A 16,370-nucleotide genomic window follows, 5' to 3' on the forward strand; every position below is an offset into this window, starting at 1 on the left:
GGAATTCCAGGGAATTCCCTTCTTGTGCAAAACATGGACGCATGCATAAGTAGTCTAGCGGCAGACCAGGAGAATTTAATGTGAAGGAAAAGGCCGCCCACTCCAGGGGGTTGAGCCTAACTCAACTATGGCTTTTATTCATCTGCCTCTTACAATGAACCCACGGGTATCAGTGTCGACACTGGTCAGAGTACTCCTACTGGGTGTGTTTGTCGCTGCGGCACCCGCCCATCACCAGCAATGTACGGAGGAAAGCATGATGGTCCGCAAGGAATGGTACGGATGATTACGGCCATACCAGGAGGTGTTGTGTAGACTGGACTGAATATCTATTTAGGTCGAACCTCTCATCACAGGAGCGCGTGGCATACAGCGATGCGGTGACCTGCCTACAGCATCTGCCCTCCACACTGGACAACAGCCTGTATCCCGGAGCAAAAAATCGCTACGCCGACTTCGTGGCCGTCCACATCAACTACACGTTTATCATTCACTCGAACGCCATTTTCCTACCCTGGCACCGCGGCTTCGTCCACCTCTTTGAAACTGCCCTGCATGAGGAATGTGATTACAACGGGTCTCTGCCATACTGGGACTGGCCCGCATACGCCGGACCCGATGGGACTCTTGAGAAATCCAAAATTTTCGACGGGACCTACGACTCGCTGGGCAGCAATGGACAAGGAAATGACTCGTGTGTCTACCAGGGACCGTTCTCCCAAAACTATACCGCGACCTTCCCGTCATTCCCGCACAGTCTTATCGCAGATAATATCGCGAATAATGGAAGTGGTACTCTACCTACTGGGTCGTTTAACTACGAACCCAGTTGCTTCCAGCGTGTCTTGAATGATGAGGCGCTTCGGCTCAACAATAACTACAGTTGTATCGACACGTTGCTTGCACAGCGTACAATCGGAGAGTTCCAAAACTATCTAGACACCCCGGAAGGCGATGCACATTTCGGTCCGCATGGCGGAGGGCACGCCGCGTTTGGTGGCCAAGGGTCGGACTTGTTCGCCAGCCCGACTGACCCTGTTTTCTACTTGGTAAGCAAATGATTGTTCCGACACTTTTGCATATTCCTGATTCCTAGTGTCACTAGCACCATGCACAAGTGGATCGTATGTGGACAACTTGGCAGTCGTACGACCCGGACAACAGGACATATGCCCTCAACGGCACACAGACTCTGCAGAATGTCCCGCCTTCGCCGGAGCTGACGCTCGATGATCAACTTACATTCGGTCCCTTGGGTGCCAACAGAACAACTAGAGAACTCATGGATGTCACTGCGGGTCCTTTGTGTTACCGCTATGAGTGAAATAGCATGGTTTGGAGTGTTAGATTGGTAGTTACCATTACAAATTGCTCGCCACTCAAAGCGTGAAGCGCAAGTACCGCGGAGTTAACTCAACTCGAGCCGTCCGGCAATTGTCCGGCGTGTTACTAAGAGAAACACTCTTGAACTTCCTTCATTGCTTGGGGCTCGAGTCAGATAATACATTCCCCATTGTTGTCTACACTGTAGGATCTATACTCCCTGTGAGAATACAATGCATCAGAGACTCGAGTATGCATGCGCACCCTGCCGGATGGCAACCCCTCAGTCATTGTTAACCACCTCCTCGCAACTGCTTGCATCCTCAGTGTGTCTAAAGGCCTAAATGCTGATTTAGTAATGCCTCGTGAGGGGTTTTCCCGCCGGGGTAAACGCTCACAGTGGCGACTACGAGCGCGGTGTTGATGAATACATCAGATGCAGAAGGTTTGCGGGTGGGTCTTGACGGGTGATACGTAGATAGCATCATCAACCACGCATATCCCTCCAGACAGACAAGATGTGTTGCTGTACCCGACAGAAAGCTAAGGGGTTTTTAAACATCTTTCCGGTGTAGCGATGCGTCCGCCAATACCTATACTTATAGGCCGCCGGCGGTGGGCATAGTAGAGTCCGTACCAGCCATTGCGAGTCCGACGCGGAAGATTAGGATATTCATGGTGGGCCAGCCGTATTCATATGTTCCGTGCTACATCCACGAGTATGATTACCTTTGTCTGAGGGAAAGGTAGGGTAGCTTACCCAGACCATTCCTACCAGTCCGGGCTGGCACTAGCGAGAAGGCCACTATTGACGCAATCGAGGGCACCAAACCCGTAAAGCTACCCACAGGCAATGGCAAAGATTTGCGGAGTAAAGTACTGTCGGCAACGCGCTGGTTTGTAACCCTCTTCGATGGTAACTGATGTCAGGCCATAGCGCATAAACGGTACTATACACTACATAGACCACACACCTTATGGGCACCGGCCATCTGATCAACTATTTCGAGCTGCTTTCTGGCTCTAGATGACAATACGACGCGACAAACGAGGTCAGACTCGAGAGTGGCAGCGGGAAGGAGCCGTAAAGTGCGGCCCTTTAGGGCTTGGCCAGCAAGGAATTACAACCTCGAGATGGATTAGCACCTGCATAGTCTCGAAACATACGGTAGTCTTATTGGTCAATACTGTGATATCGGAGTAGATTCAAACATGACACCGCTGGCACTGTTACCATTGGCTAAATAAACAGAATAACTTCGACAAGTGATGATTCATAAACATTTCCAAAAAGACTCTTGACCAATAACCTCGTCCGTCATTAAATGCCACGCCGTAATATACTACGATTGACTAACCAGTCTCATCCCTCCTATCTCGAACCTAATTTCTCTGCCGCTAACCACTCTCTGAAGACATCTAAACCTGCTCAGAACCAACCGGCGGCCTCGGATACGTCTCCGAAGCCCGATTATCCGGCGGATGGTGATGAACACCATTAACCCCATTATGACCACCATTTCCATTGCCATTCGGACCACCCCGCGGCGACATTGGCCGGTTCAATGTCGTGGTATCCGAGTAAGACGGCCGATGCATCGACGCATCCCAGGATCCCGGCCCCATCTTCGCTTCCCACTCGTTGAAGTCCTGTCCCGGATTCACAGACTCGTACGAGAACAGGGTAAGGAAGTAGTAAAACCCGCAGGCGAGAAGAGAGCCCAAGAGCGGGCCTACCCAGTAGATCCAGTGGTATCCGGGGAACGAGCGGTTGATGACGTCGGGCCCGAGGGAGCGCGCGGGGTTGAGGCTGCCGCCGGTGTAGTAGTCGCCTATGTTCCGTTAGAGGGGGTTCTGATTGTAGGGGTGATAAGTAGGGGTAACGTACCGATCATCTCCGTCACGAAGAATGTCAACCCGATCGCAACAGGCGCGAGGAATGTGGATTTGTGTTTCACGACGGCGAGCATGATGATGACGAAGACGAGTTGCGCTGTGAGGAACATCTCGATGAAGAGGCCTTGCGAGATTGAGGCTCCGCCGCCGAGTCTCGTTGTCACGTTCAAATCGCCGGGGAATAGAGCGCTGACGACTCCGGCTGCTGCGATGCCGCCGACGAGCTGGGCGACGAAGACGAAGAGGCCGCGGAAGACAGGCATGCCTCCGGTGAGGCAGAGGGCGAGGGTCACCTAGTTTGTTTTAGCGGTGAGACGCTGTGGAGAGGTATATACATACCGCTGGGTTGAATAACCCGCCGGTGACTCGATAGAAAGCCCAGACATTGACCATCAATGAGAAACCGAAGGCAAGCGATGAGTACAGCAAAGCTGAGGTATTCGGAGGCGCTCCGGGAACCGGTTTCGGGGTGTTGGCAACCTGGGTGCCTGCAAAGGAGAAGAAGAGGAAGAGAAATGTTCCAGTGAACTCTCCGGCAATAGCAATGAGGTTGTTGCGTGTGGTGTCGGCGAGATGAAGCATAGGTAGCTGGTTCCTGTTCCTCCTCACCACAGGCCGGTCGCCTGGCTCGGCGCGTCGGCCCCAGATCTTTGGAAAGCGCATGTTGCTGAGGATTGCTGTCGAGTTGTCTTGGATAATTGAAGCTAACGTAAATTTACTTGAATCTGTTGTTGGAGGCCTCTTGATCTCCCCGCAATCCCGAGGGTCAGGATTATATATTCCCAGGACGCGCGATTCGTCCACGTCATGACTACACAGTATCGAGTCTGAGACTCTTTGTTCGAGAAGACAGTGTACTTCACATGAATACCCCAAGTCTGTGAAAGGCTGAACCACAGGGTCGACGACGTCAAGAGACACGGACGCGAAGGGAAACCGTGGGTGCCGGCGATACTGGTACTCCAACCCTATCTCTTCCTGCTGCAGAGATTATATCTCCGCCCATATCATTCGTCGAGCCTGCAGTCTGATAAGAACGATCCAACGGGCGCCAATGAACCCTAGCGATGGTGGCATCAACTTTATCTGGCTATCTGGGCCCCCGCTTGTCCCGCATGGTTCATGCATAATCAACTCCCTTAACCCTATCATTTCCCTCAAGGCTTGAGTCTGTTCAAACTGAGCAGTGTTTGCTCTGTGAGTCTGTACTCACATGCTTAATTGATAGCCTATGGCCCCACGCAGCCTCCGCGGAGAAAGAAGCAGTCGGGGACCACGCCACACCCCCGCGGAGATAGGTTTTCGTCGCTGAAAAAGGACTAGTGTCCGACAGATTTTGTATAGAGAGCAGTATAAATATCATGATTCATCTTGACGTTTCGCCTGACCTTTTGACTTTTGCTTTCCATAGATCACTGAACTCTCTTGAATCATGTCGCTCTCCCCCGAACAGGTCCAGCTCATCAAGGCCACTGTGCCTGTCTTACAGGAGCATGGTGTCACCATTACTAAGCTCTTCTACGACAACATGTTGAAGGCTCATCCGGAGCTGCACACCGTCTTCAACGTCTCTAACAAGGTCCACGGCCATCAGCCGCTGGCTCTTGCTGGTGCTCTGTTTGCCTACGCCACTTACATTGACGACCTTGGCGTGCTGACTCCCGCCGTCGAGCGCATTTGCCACAAGCATGCTTCCCTCTACATCCAGCCCGAGGGGTATGAGATCGTTGGAAAGTATCTCCTCGAGGCCATGGGCCAGGTACTCGGCGATGCCCTCACACCTCCTCTCCTCGAAGCCTGGGGCGTCGCATACTGGCAACTCGCCAACCTCATGATCGGCAAAGAAAAGGAGCTCTACGCCGCCGCCGACGGCTGGGTCGACTTCCGCGACTTCAAAGTCGCCAAAAAAGAAGTCGAATCCGACGTGATCACCTCCTTCTACCTCGAGCCCGTCGACGGCAAGGCCCTCCCCTCCTTCGAGCCCGGCCAGTACGTCTCCGTGCAAGTCCCAGTCCCTCAACTCAACCACCCGCAATGCCGGCAATACAGTCTCAGCGACTCCGCAAACCCAACCTACTATCGCATCAGCGTGCGCAAGGACCCAGGCCTCAACGCGTCCGATCCTTCTGCTCCAGCGCACCCAGGCTACGTCTCCAACATCCTGCACCGCGACATCAACGTCGGCGATGTTGTCAAGCTCTCGCACCCCTACGGCGACTTCCGCCTCGAGAATCCCACCGCCGACCACCCGCTCGTCCTGATCTCGGCCGGGGTCGGCTTGACTCCACTGACCGCGATGGTCAACTCGCTGACCACATCTCTGGAACCCGCCAACAAGCGCCCCATCCACTTCATCCACGGCGCGCACAGCTCTGCCTCGCGCGCATTCCAAGCACACATGCAAACCCTCTCCAGCTCCGCGCCGAACCTCCGCACAACCTACTTCCTGACTGAGCCCAGTGCAGAGGATAAAGAGGGCGAGAACTACGATCACAAGGGCCGCGTGGACCTGTCGAAACTCGACGAGAACAAGGATCTATACCTCGACAACCCTTCGACAGAATTCTATATCTGCGGACCTACATCGTTCATGACCGAGACGCAGAAGGTCCTCGCGGCAAAGGGGGTTGAGGAAAAGCGCGTGCACGCGGAGCTCTTCGGCACGGGTGGCGTGCCGGCTGCGTAAGAAATTGGACAAATATGACGAACTGACGAATGATATCCCGACTTCTCGACTCTTTTATGTAATTAGACTTGGCTAGCTAGAGCTGCACGAATAGATCTCTCCTCTTCCAATTTTCATCTCTGCTTTTCGGGGCGTTTCGGCCGGGCCTTTTGGTGGTGAATAATGTGCGTTCTTTGATTGGCTGCGCTCACCGAGTGGTGTGTCAGCGATCTGGAGCGGAGAATAGATGGGCCGAGATTATGCTGCACATAATTTATGCGAGGGTTGTGCTGGCCTCAACATCAACACCATGAGATCGAAGCGATCATCGCCACCTGCTTGGTATATCATCCTTTGGTCGACCAGAATGAGCCTTAATCGCTCTTTTCCCATGAAGAGTCACTCTCCAACACGTTAGTACGTTCGAGTACCCCCGCGCACGACGAAACCTCGCCCCTGAGAACACAAAAGAGCTGCACGATGTTCTCGCATCCACATACCCTCGTAGTAAGCGATCAACTTGGATCATACACTTGCCGATGATACCCCAACGTCGTACACTTAACCGCGCTTCGATCCCGAGCGTCCATTCGATCCAACGCAATACGCGACCCAATGCATACTCCCACTATATATAGCTAAGCGAAGTCACCTCCAACGACGATCGCGAACCTTGTATACGAACCGACCCCATTATCCCAGGAACACGAGTTAGCAACAAACAACATTGGTCCCAGAGCCGATCAGCAAGCTGTAGAACCGTTGATCTTCGTATCCAAACCACCTACCAGATCATCCAAGAACGGATGCAATATGCGACTCCTGTCGATGCCGATGTATAAAGCCGCCCTTCATTCCATGCTCTCATGCAACCAAACCACCAACGAGCTCCAGCAGGGCTCGCGTGACCACTTACCCTCTTCATCATGAAGCTTCTCCCTCTCCTAGTCGCCCTCCCCCTCGCCCTGGCCGCCAAGACCTGCACCAGCAACGGCGCCACAGACCCCTCCGTCTACAAACTGACCATCTCCGCCGACTCGCGCGCCCTCGCAGCCCTCTCCGAGCACTTCATCGCAGCCGGGAAAAATGTCTCCGTCTCCGATGTCCTCGACTCGTCAAACCGCGCCATGATATCCAAAAAGCCCTCTATCGGCAACGGTAACCCGATCATCTCCCTATCCTTCAACGCCGGCGACGCAAGCACCACCAAATGGATCCCACAAGGGATAACCAGCTCCGCGGACGCCTCGGCGTCCGGGAAATGGGAAGAGCGCGAGCTGTGGATTGTCAGCTGGCATCAGGACGACGATAGTAATGTTCGAGTCAGCTTTGTTGATCGCGAAGCCAACAAGTATCGCCATGTTTACCTGGTAAGACCGGACGGGGAGAGTTTTGGGTCTGTGGATGTCCATGCGGGCGGGATTGTGTGGTTCGGGGGGTTGTTGTATGTTGTCGACACGTCCGTGGGGATCCGGGTCTTTGATATGGGGAAGATCTGGGAGGTGGATGTGAAAGAGGGGCTTGGGGGGGATCCCGAGGGCGGGTATTCGGCGGAGGGGTATCGGTTTGTGCTGCCGCAGATCCAGTATGTTTTTCTCTCTCTTCCATCTATATCTACACCCGGACACGGGCCTCTTGGGGTTGATAGATTCTGACAGAACCAGCTACTACCGCTTCAGCTCCACCGACGGCTCTAAGTTCCGGCATAGCTGGATCTCGCTTGACCGCACGGACTCCCCGCCTACGCTGATGGTCGGCGAGTATCAAACTGATGACAGCGACGCCGATATCCGATTTGTCAAGTACCCGCTCAACACGTCGAGCGGTCGGTTAGATGTGAATGGCGACGGCGTGGTCACTGCGACCGAGGCGTATTGCAGCAATTTCCTGCGCGCGCAAGGCGGGTTCTCGAGGAACGGCAAGATTGTTGTGTCGCGCAGTAACGGGGCGAGTAAGGGGGGTGATATGTTTAGTTGGACGCCTGGGAGTGCGGCGAAGAGTAGTGCTGGGTGGTTTCCGCCTGGGAATGAGGATCTGAGTTATAATGAGGTGCGGAAGGAGTGGTATACTGTTACGGAGCATTCGGGGACGAGGTTTATTGTGGGATATGATTCTTATTGATGGTAGAGAGCGAACGGTGGTGGTCTTGGCAGGGACTGTACAGAATAGCATCATGGATGCATGCAAAAGAACAGCGGATATGATTATACCCGGATATCAGGGTCCAAGACCCACGTGAGTGCCGGTTACTAAACTAGAGACAGCTACTCGTCAGAAAAGTTACAGAAACAAGCGAAATCCTGGCAGGTGACCAGATGAGGTGACGCGGAGAAAGGACATCCAGGTCAGCCCACGATATCGCGACAATCAAGGCGGCGGTCTCCGTCTGCACGTTGCTGAAAGAATGAGGCTTTAGATTGAGTCTGTCTCGGGCGACAGAGTAAGGATTCCGTAAGTTCCCACGGCGTCAGTCTTCGGCGGTATGAACGAATAACTTGGATATCAAGTGTAACAAGGGCAGCAGCCTGAGGTCAGACTGAGGTCAGGCTGAGTGAGGGTAAAATCACATCCGCTGCAGGAAGTACGTACCTAGCCCTACAGTGACTTACAGTAGAAGACAGAGTCGGCTCCGAGATACGGCCGGAGACGTTAAGCTAGTTACGCAGCAGTGGCACCAATCGAGGATCCAGCGATCTCTCCCGTCGCTCCACCTGTCAATCCTATTTTTCCCTATCCCCTTCGCCCCTGGTCCTGCTAGCCAAACAATTTCTGTCCCAAACTGACCAACAGCAGCTTGCTAGTTTCGGACCCGGCCGACTCGCCCGTTGAGCCCATCTGGAAGACCAGCATCCGGGCTGGGGTGACTTCGGCTGCCCTCCACCGAGCAAGTCACCGTGCAGCGATTGTCATCTGGAGTATTGATTTTTGCGTGCGATCCGGATGAGCTGTCCGTTCCTGTCCTTATGTGCTTCGGGTGTTCGCTTCGGTACACATTACATCTTTAAAGTTGGTATATAAATGGCTGCCCCGTAGGCCTTCCGTGGTTCCTCTCTTGCCACTCATACTATCACCATCGATCGATCAACCAAACAAACAAACACACCACACTAGTCTAGTCTCTTGAAGCCTAGTACACATGGCATATATGTCTCCTGATCCCCTGTCGGCCAATTGGTCCTACGACAGCGCCATCGACCTCTTCTCCCTCAACACCATGATGCCCGAGTCCTTCCCCATGGATATCCCCAACGACATGCTCTGGGATCCGAAGGATCTCCCTGCCGATTTCTTCGCGCCCCCGTCTGACATCAACGGCTTTACCGTCTCTCACGACGACTCTCTTTCTTCAGTATGTCTCCACCAGTCCATCACTATTCAGACAGTCCAATACTAACAAAACCACAGGACGAAAGCGACGAATCCTTCTCCCCAACAAACTTCATGTCCTCAACACCCCCATCCACATCCCTCGACCTCCCCTCCCCAATCGCCCTCTCAGCACAGCCCTCCCAGCTGCAACTCCAACCCCAACCCCAACTCATCGACAACGCCTCCACAAAGCGCAAACAATCCACCACTTCAACAACTTCAACAGCGCCCCGCTACTCCTCCTCCCCCGATCTCGCCCCGCAACAGCCCGCTCCCACAAACTCCCGCAAACGCAACTCAACCGCCGACGACTCAAACCGCGGCCGCAACGCCGCCAAGCGCGCCGCCCACAACATCATCGAGAAGCGGTACCGCACAAACATGAACGCCAAGTTCGTGGCGCTTGAGAAAGCGATGGCCGTGAAGCCACATGGAGTCTCAAAAAGCAATACGAGTGCCGCGAGCACAGCAGGAAAGGGAAGCTCGAGCGCAAGTCTCAAGAAGTCGGAGATATTGAGCAATGCGATTGCGTACATGCAGGAGCTGCAGGAGGTGAATGAGCGGTTGAGGAAGGAGATTGTGGGGTTGGAGCGGGGGAGGCGGTATTGCTGAGATATCTTAATTTTCTCCATCATTTCGAGGTATTGGTGTTGGTATTTGTGTTTGTGTTTGGGATTCTACTGTTTTCAGCTGGACTGACTGGCTGACTGACTTGCTCCGGGTTACACTCTTCTTGATCTTTCCGATTGCCATGTCCAATGGGCATGCTTTCTCTTTCTGTACACTACTATCTCCTACTGTTTCTCTTCCTGCTCTTTCTCACGAAGATCGATGGATAGACTGACGGTAGACACTCTTGCTATACGGCGTTCTTTATGTTTCTCACAGGGTGCATGGGGAACGGCTTGGGATACCCGGAAAAGTTGGCCTGGCCTGGTCTGGTCTGGTTTGGTTTTAATCACTGCGGTTAGAGATCTCTACTATTGGTTCAGATTCAATTGATACTACTATCATCATTTTCATCAACTTTCCGATAAGGCTCTTAAAATTGAACCACCGAAGTGCTGAGGCTGAAAACCTCTCACATGGCGAATATCCAACAAACAGCACTACCACAAATAACTATCCATAATACTGATTATGCCCCTCTCTCACCCCTCGGTGCGTACTCTCAGCCCCTCCCTCAGCTCCCAGTAATCCGTGTCTCACGCGAAACAAGGATCAAACATCTCTCGTAAGAATCCCCAAATCAGGAACTCGCTGACTCGTGCGGTTCCGCAAACGCCAAGGACACGCTATAGCAGAGTACCACTATTAATATAGCAAACTCCGGTCTAGAATGTCCATCGAACAACGCTAGCGCGGTACTTTCGAGACAGGAAAACGGTTCCCGGGGGCTATCCGGGCCATGTGCAGGGGATGACTCTGGGGCGAGGCTATAGGCTATTCGCTACAGTGGTATAATATAGGCTTATGCTAATGCGGGAGCGTTGGGATTTGCTGATAACTTGGTGCAGCCTGCAGGAGGCTAACTTGGAGTTGGCGGTGATAGAGTGGTTAATATATATATCCTGGTAATCAGGATTTGGTGAGCATTTCGTAAGGATGAAAGACATAAAGCACAAAGATGTCAAGGTTAACGTCAAAGACTACCGTACCAGCTGCTACTGAAACGAAAACAGTAATGCTAAACGAGTACCTGAGGTAGATACCTGGGAAGTTGATCGTCCGTACAGAGTACAGCGTGCCTAACGACAACACTAAACGCCGAAACCCGAACCTTCTCCGAGCTGATCCTTTCACGGCAACCTCCACTCCAAAATAGTAGAGAGTTCACCGAACTTCTGGGTCCTTCACGGAGCAGGGCATAACAAAATGAAATCTCCTACAGGCTCAGGTTGAGTCAATTCAGGCGCGATATCCACTTTGCGGCCCCAGCTGGACACCTCAATCTTACTCTTACTCTGACTCCTTGAGTCGGAGTTGAAACTAGCTGTGCCTCTGGCCTCATCGATGCACTTGAATCCAACAGCCTATTATTATAATTTTTTTCGGCGAGAGGGAGAATTGACGGGCGGGGCGCAGCATCGAAGGCCCTTCGTGGCAGCCTCATGGTCGGAAAATCCCCGGCAGGTTAAAGCTTTAGATATAGATGTAAAATACAGTAGCAAATAACATCTCAAGGGGTGATAGCTCAGTTGGGAGTAGCGTGCGACTGAAGCTTACTTTAGTCATTCTTTGATGTTCATCGCAAGGTCGCCGGTTCAATCCCGGCTCGCCCCATTCTAATTTTTTTTTTTTCTTTCTATTTACTCAAAACTGAAATCCAGTCTCGACAGCCCCCAGTCCTCACACAGATCCCCTAGCCACTGGGACACGCTGATCAACACCTCACTGCCATCCTCAACACTCACCGGAACCAACCTCTTCCACGCACGCACATAGCTGTCTATCGTCCAAGGCTCCATATCCCACCATCCATGGTTCTTGCTGCAAACAAGGACGCTGCATGTTCCCTCTGATCGTAGTGTGTCCAAGCACGCGTCGCACAAGTATGTGTTGTAGCAATACTTGCAGACATGTAGACCCGTCTCGTAGTTCCAGGTCCGGAGGCAACTATCACAGGTAAAAGCGTCCTCGACAAACGCTCGGTACCACTTGAGGATATCGTAGGCCCTAGTGTAGCCGACCGCGTCGCTGCTGCCAGGTTCAGCAGCTGTAGTGAGTCCCTCGAGCTCGGTTATGACCTTTGAGAAATCGTCCTTTTTGATGTTATGCGCAGTTCGGAAGTACTCCCTGCCGCAAAACTCGGCCAGCTGTTCGGTGGCTTTGGCCAAGGAAGGCTCGTCTTCCGCGAGAAGTGCATGGAGTATCTCATTGTCGAATCTCCACTCTGGAGTCAGGAAAGCCGCTCGTTTTGCATTGTCGTAGTCCCCAGTGTGGTTGAGGATTTCATGTAGCGTGGAGAAACCGAACGAGTCGTTGCTCATGTCATCGTCGCAGAGGATATGGAATGTGCTGATGATCCTATCGCGAAAAAGGTCTCGTGCTTTATCCTGCTGCTGGTTCAAGGTGTAGAAGGAGGCCAACAGGTGGCGCATGGACGAAAGTGCCGCGGGAGACTCGTAGATCTCTTGCAATTCTCTCGCAATGTCTTCTCGTTCAGCTGGGTCCATGGAGATAGATTTCTCGAGGTAAAACGAGGCAAGAAAGTGCAGAGCCTGCTCTTCGGTAAAGTCAAGCACAGGCCAATATTTGTGGACATTTATTTGACGAATTACTGCAACGGACTCCTGCCATAGCTGTTTGGCTTGATTCATAGCATCATGAGCCCCATTCTGAAAATGGTTAAGGGCAGTACCCAACAGGAAGAGCGTGTTCGCCAGATCCTCGGCAAAATTACCTGCTCGAGCATTCTGAATTGCAGTTTCTAGACCATCCTTTAGCACAGTCCAGTACTCCGGAGATAGCGAGAATAGCGACGCCAGGGCCTTATACAGCGCCAATAGGGCGCCCGCATGTGCAGACCCAACAGCCAGTTCCAACACTGAAATCAACAGCTTTGCATCAGTACCATGTAGAGTCATGGTGCTTTTGAGAATAGCTCTGGCGTCCTCTATGCTGCAATTCGCCCGCGAAACAACGGTGTAGATCACGCCCACATTCGATGGATCCATTTCATAAGATTTCTTAAAGTATTCGAGCGCGGCATCGGGGTCAGGACAGGCCCGGCCAAGAGCGTGGTAAACGCCTTGTAAACCGGCCTTGTCTATAGGATCTTGTGCTTCGAGGATTTTGACAGTCTATGCATGCGTCAGGCGGGTGTATTTGCAGGAAGATGGAGAGTCATACTTGTTGGTACTGTTGCACGGCTGCCTGTGACTCATGAATATCTGCGTACGTATCGCCTAACCGACTGAACCAGGTGTGATCCTTCTGGCCGGCGTTCAAGGCTCGTGTGGCCCACCGCTCGGCTTTGATGACCCTGTCAACGGTGGAGTCAGAGAGGTATATAAAGACATCTTCATCGTCGCCGTCAACTCTCCGACTCCTGTCATTGTTTTCCAACTCCTCGGCCTTTGAGTCTGCCCCCTGTTCCAGCGGTAAAGCAGATTAGTACGTCTGCGGGATGATCTGTAGGGATTAAGACGTACAAGTGTGAGGAAGCCCTCGAGCCAACGGTAAGCCCACCTGGGTTGCCAATAAGGTTCTGTCAGCCAGTGTCGACAAACGACTGTCATAAGAGGTGTAAGTAGTCTGCGATTACGGTGTTTGTCCTCTTTCATTTCTGCCAACCATCTTCTGTCCCGTGCTCCTAGCTTCGCGATGGCTTTGGGGTCCTCCAACCACCTCCAGAAGGTCTCCATATCATCTTGTTGCCTGTACCACTCGGTCATATAGCGAAAGTCCCAATGGCGTTCGATCCAGTCTTCTTCGTTGAACATGTCATATATATTTGACGCAATGTACTGTTTGTCGGTCAAAGGGAGCTCGTCTAGGCCGGTGGCCTCGTACAGGACCTTCAAGTGGAAAGGGAGGAGACCCATCAAATAGCCTCCCAGTGGTCTACCTCTCTCATCAATGGAAGGCCTCTGGAAGAAATCAAACGCTCGTTTGACAATCTCAAAGTGAGCATCGACGTTGTAGACCTGGATCCTTCTGGTGCCGGTGGTAGTAAGCCCTGAACCCTGCCTGAAGGCGAACCCGTCAAGGAAGGAATGATGATTCAAGTCCCAGAAGAAGCGTTGGACGGCCTTGACATCCCCGTTTGTAATGCTGATGGTGACATCAATCTTGGGGTCATCATCAGACTCCCGGGGTCGGTCGCGGTGGGCAATGACAGAATCCCAGACATGTTCTCTAAGGGCCAAGTAGCTGCCCCCATATGGCAGCTCGAACAGTTTCGCATACTTGCCCAAGACTTTCTGTTTCAATGGCTGGAGAGAAACGGTATTGAAGCGAAGATATAAGGCAGCTGCCAATTGATCCAGACTCAATGGTTCCGCGGCAGCAACCACCCAGGTCAAGAGTTCGGCAACCTCTTCAATCTCCCGGGGCTTGAGGGTGGCCTCCAGGATCTCGATATCAGATCGTGCCAGATCCTTTGGATTCAGGCTGGACTCCCGAAGCACCTGGTTGAGTTCGTCCTCTGTCCCGCCTGTGGCGATGATGTCGTTAATCTTGCGCAGGTCCTGCTGGACTGTCGAGAAGCAATTGTTGGATCTCTTGGTTAGTCGCTCTTGAACCATCTTTCTGCGTCGCCGCGAATCCTCATCGCTTCCCTGGAACACTTCGGCCTTCTCCAGCTCATCCTCGATGAATCTCTCAATGTCGGCATTATTGTGGCTTGTGACGTTGATGCATTCCTGGGTCACTGAGCCGAACCTGCCTACGCGAAGGGTAGAAGGCTCCACGCCGAGGAGGACGCGTACTCGATTGCTCCATCCTCCTTCAATGGCCTCGACCAACCGTTCGAGCTCTGCTTCCTTGAGCACACTGACCGAGTCCAACAGGATGAAGTGGGTGGTATTCTTGGCCGGAGCTGCAATTCCTAGAGTCTGCCACAACTCTCGACAAGAAGCGTCCCTAAAGTACTTCTCGTCTTTACCACTCTCCCCACATACAATCGCCACGTGTTTGGCATAGACATGGCTCTGCTCTGCTAGTTGCGCGCAGATTGACTTGATCGCCGTCTCCGGTCGCTGCCTGTCACTGTCACCCTTCCCCGTCATCGAAAAAGAGTAGTAGCCGATCAGACTGCGCTCAGCCTTAGCCCCTGAGTTCTCAGACTTGATATCTTGCGCAATGAAAGAGATCAGATACGACTTTCCCGTCCCGGCCTCTCCACTCAGTATCAACAGGGGAACATCCTCGTCGTCTTTATCGATCCATTTCTGGTACGCATCAAGCCCGTGGAGCCATTTGCCGCTGCCCTTGATTGAAGTCTCCCACATCCTGTTTCGCGCATCAATCATGTTTGCAAGCTGATCGGGCTTCTGGCCAATCCTGCTCCTAACCGCGCTCAACGTCTCCTTTCGCAGGTCTTCCAGAGTCCGCTTGCGCTCCCCTTCAGCTAATCCAAACACTTCGGTCTTGATCACCTTGGTAGTTTCGTCGATTTCTATCGCGGTGCTCCTGATCAAGCCAACGTACTGATTGGTCTCTAGTGCCACCTCTAGGGTCAAGGTCGCCTGGATGTTGAGTTGGTCCTGAGTCAATTTCTTGAACCTATCTAGCTCTTCGGCGACAGACTTGTCGTCAAGAAGGATCCTTTTAGCGCTGCGCTTGAAAGACTTCCATCGGCCAGCATGGTGAATGTTGATACAGCTTGCGCATACGTCAACAAAGCTTGTCATCACTTGATGTATGGATGTCCGTAGCGCCTCATCCACTCGCGTGTTCCCATCCATTCGCTGGTAGATGCGAAACTGGGCAAGTGCCGGCCCAACCTCGTCAAAGACAGCATTGACCTCGCCATGGAACTCGTGTACTTTGGCTGGAATATCCAGGAGAAAGGAAAGCGCATTGAAACAAAGCCCCGCCGGGCTGAAAACCTGCTCCATGTCAGATAATGCTTCGACATATGAGGAAGTCATACCACTGCTGCAGCCTGACTGGCAACTCCACCTAGGAGTTGGATGCAGTGCAATATCCTGAGCCCGGTCGCCTTCGCCTTGGAGACACCCTCGGCATCTTGCTGCGCAGCACAATGTGCGTCAAGGGCCTTCTGCAGATCTTCAACGCTCTTCTGCACGCCATCGAGCTTCTCCCCTGTGCGCTCCTGAAACCGCACAATAGCATTGTCCCAAATCTCTTTGACGGACTGGGGCGCGGCGCCCTGAGATTCCCCAGTCATTTTGTTGGCTGGAGTAATACGCTTTCTGACCGCTCGTCACCACTAACCCACAGTGCGTTGCTGTCATTAATTACCCCTCTCAGCTGGTGAAAGAAGAAGTTTTGGCTCGGTGATTTCAGACTAGCGACCCCGCTCTCAGCCTCAAGGCAGGCTGAGCTGGAACTTATGCAGGCCAAGGAAACGATGGATTGACTTAGCCATCCCTCATACCCTGGGACGACGCTCATCCACAATAGATGGAGCGCCCAAAGGAACGTTACC

General features: G+C 52.7%; 7 protein-coding genes and 1 non-coding gene across 8 annotated transcripts; 6 read left to right on the forward strand and 2 right to left on the reverse strand.

The window, feature by feature from the left end:
* Positions 1-87: 87 nt before the first annotated feature.
* BJY04DRAFT_233222 (tyrosinase family protein) lies at positions 88-1,801 on the forward strand. The gene is made up of 3 exons (XM_073719920.1): positions 88-276; positions 338-1,049; positions 1,106-1,801. The coding sequence occupies exons 1-3, from the start codon at positions 128-130 to the stop codon at positions 1,322-1,324; spliced, it is 1,080 nt and encodes a 359-aa protein (XP_073564689.1). The 5' UTR covers positions 88-127; the 3' UTR covers positions 1,325-1,801.
* BJY04DRAFT_202966 (uncharacterized protein) lies at positions 1,367-1,801 on the forward strand. The gene has a single exon (XM_073713289.1). It carries the CDS (start codon positions 1,580-1,582, stop codon positions 1,745-1,747), a length of 168 nt encoding a protein of 55 aa, XP_073564690.1. The 5' UTR covers positions 1,367-1,579; the 3' UTR covers positions 1,748-1,801.
* Positions 1,802-2,503: 702 nt separating this feature from the next.
* On the reverse strand, positions 2,504-4,559 carry BJY04DRAFT_173050 (aquaporin). The gene is made up of 3 exons (XM_073709274.1): positions 3,559-4,559; positions 3,212-3,512; positions 2,504-3,155 (listed from the first exon to the last, which is right to left on the reverse strand). Exons 1-3 carry the CDS (start codon positions 3,880-3,882, stop codon positions 2,743-2,745), a joined length of 1,038 nt encoding a protein of 345 aa, XP_073564691.1. The 5' UTR covers positions 3,883-4,559; the 3' UTR covers positions 2,504-2,742.
* Positions 4,085-6,057, forward strand: fhpA (flavohemoprotein). Its single transcript, XM_073709272.1, has one exon. It carries the CDS (start codon positions 4,652-4,654, stop codon positions 5,903-5,905), a length of 1,254 nt encoding a protein of 417 aa, XP_073564692.1. The 5' UTR covers positions 4,085-4,651; the 3' UTR covers positions 5,906-6,057.
* A 555-nt stretch (positions 6,058-6,612) lies between these two features.
* BJY04DRAFT_173018 (uncharacterized protein) lies at positions 6,613-8,513 on the forward strand. The gene is made up of 2 exons (XM_073709273.1): positions 6,613-7,469; positions 7,549-8,513. The coding sequence occupies exons 1-2, from the start codon at positions 6,811-6,813 to the stop codon at positions 8,003-8,005; spliced, it is 1,116 nt and encodes a 371-aa protein (XP_073564693.1). The 5' UTR covers positions 6,613-6,810; the 3' UTR covers positions 8,006-8,513.
* Positions 8,514-8,944: 431 nt separating this feature from the next.
* BJY04DRAFT_202970 (uncharacterized protein) lies at positions 8,945-10,275 on the forward strand. The gene is made up of 2 exons (XM_073713290.1): positions 8,945-9,233; positions 9,290-10,275. The coding sequence occupies exons 1-2, from the start codon at positions 9,021-9,023 to the stop codon at positions 9,863-9,865; spliced, it is 789 nt and encodes a 262-aa protein (XP_073564694.1). The 5' UTR covers positions 8,945-9,020; the 3' UTR covers positions 9,866-10,275.
* A 1,161-nt stretch (positions 10,276-11,436) lies between these two features.
* Positions 11,437-11,536, forward strand: BJY04DRAFT_t152. Its single transcript has one exon. It is a non-coding gene; the product is annotated as a tRNA-Phe (tRNA).
* A 26-nt stretch (positions 11,537-11,562) lies between these two features.
* On the reverse strand, positions 11,563-16,109 carry BJY04DRAFT_224575 (uncharacterized protein; the record flags this gene model as incomplete). Its single annotated transcript, XM_073718009.1, has 4 exons — positions 11,563-13,056; positions 13,106-13,345; positions 13,408-15,807; positions 15,852-16,109. The coding sequence occupies 4 exons, from the start codon at positions 16,107-16,109 to the stop codon at positions 11,563-11,565; spliced, it is 4,392 nt and encodes a 1,463-aa protein (XP_073564695.1).
* Between the last annotated feature and the right edge of the window lie 261 nt (positions 16,110-16,370).

Source organism: Aspergillus karnatakaensis (genome assembly GCF_047715665.1).
Source record: "Aspergillus karnatakaensis strain CBS 102800 unplaced genomic scaffold BJY04scaffold_94, whole genome shotgun sequence".
Lineage (NCBI taxonomy): Eukaryota > Fungi > Ascomycota > Eurotiomycetes > Eurotiales > Aspergillaceae > Aspergillus > Aspergillus karnatakaensis.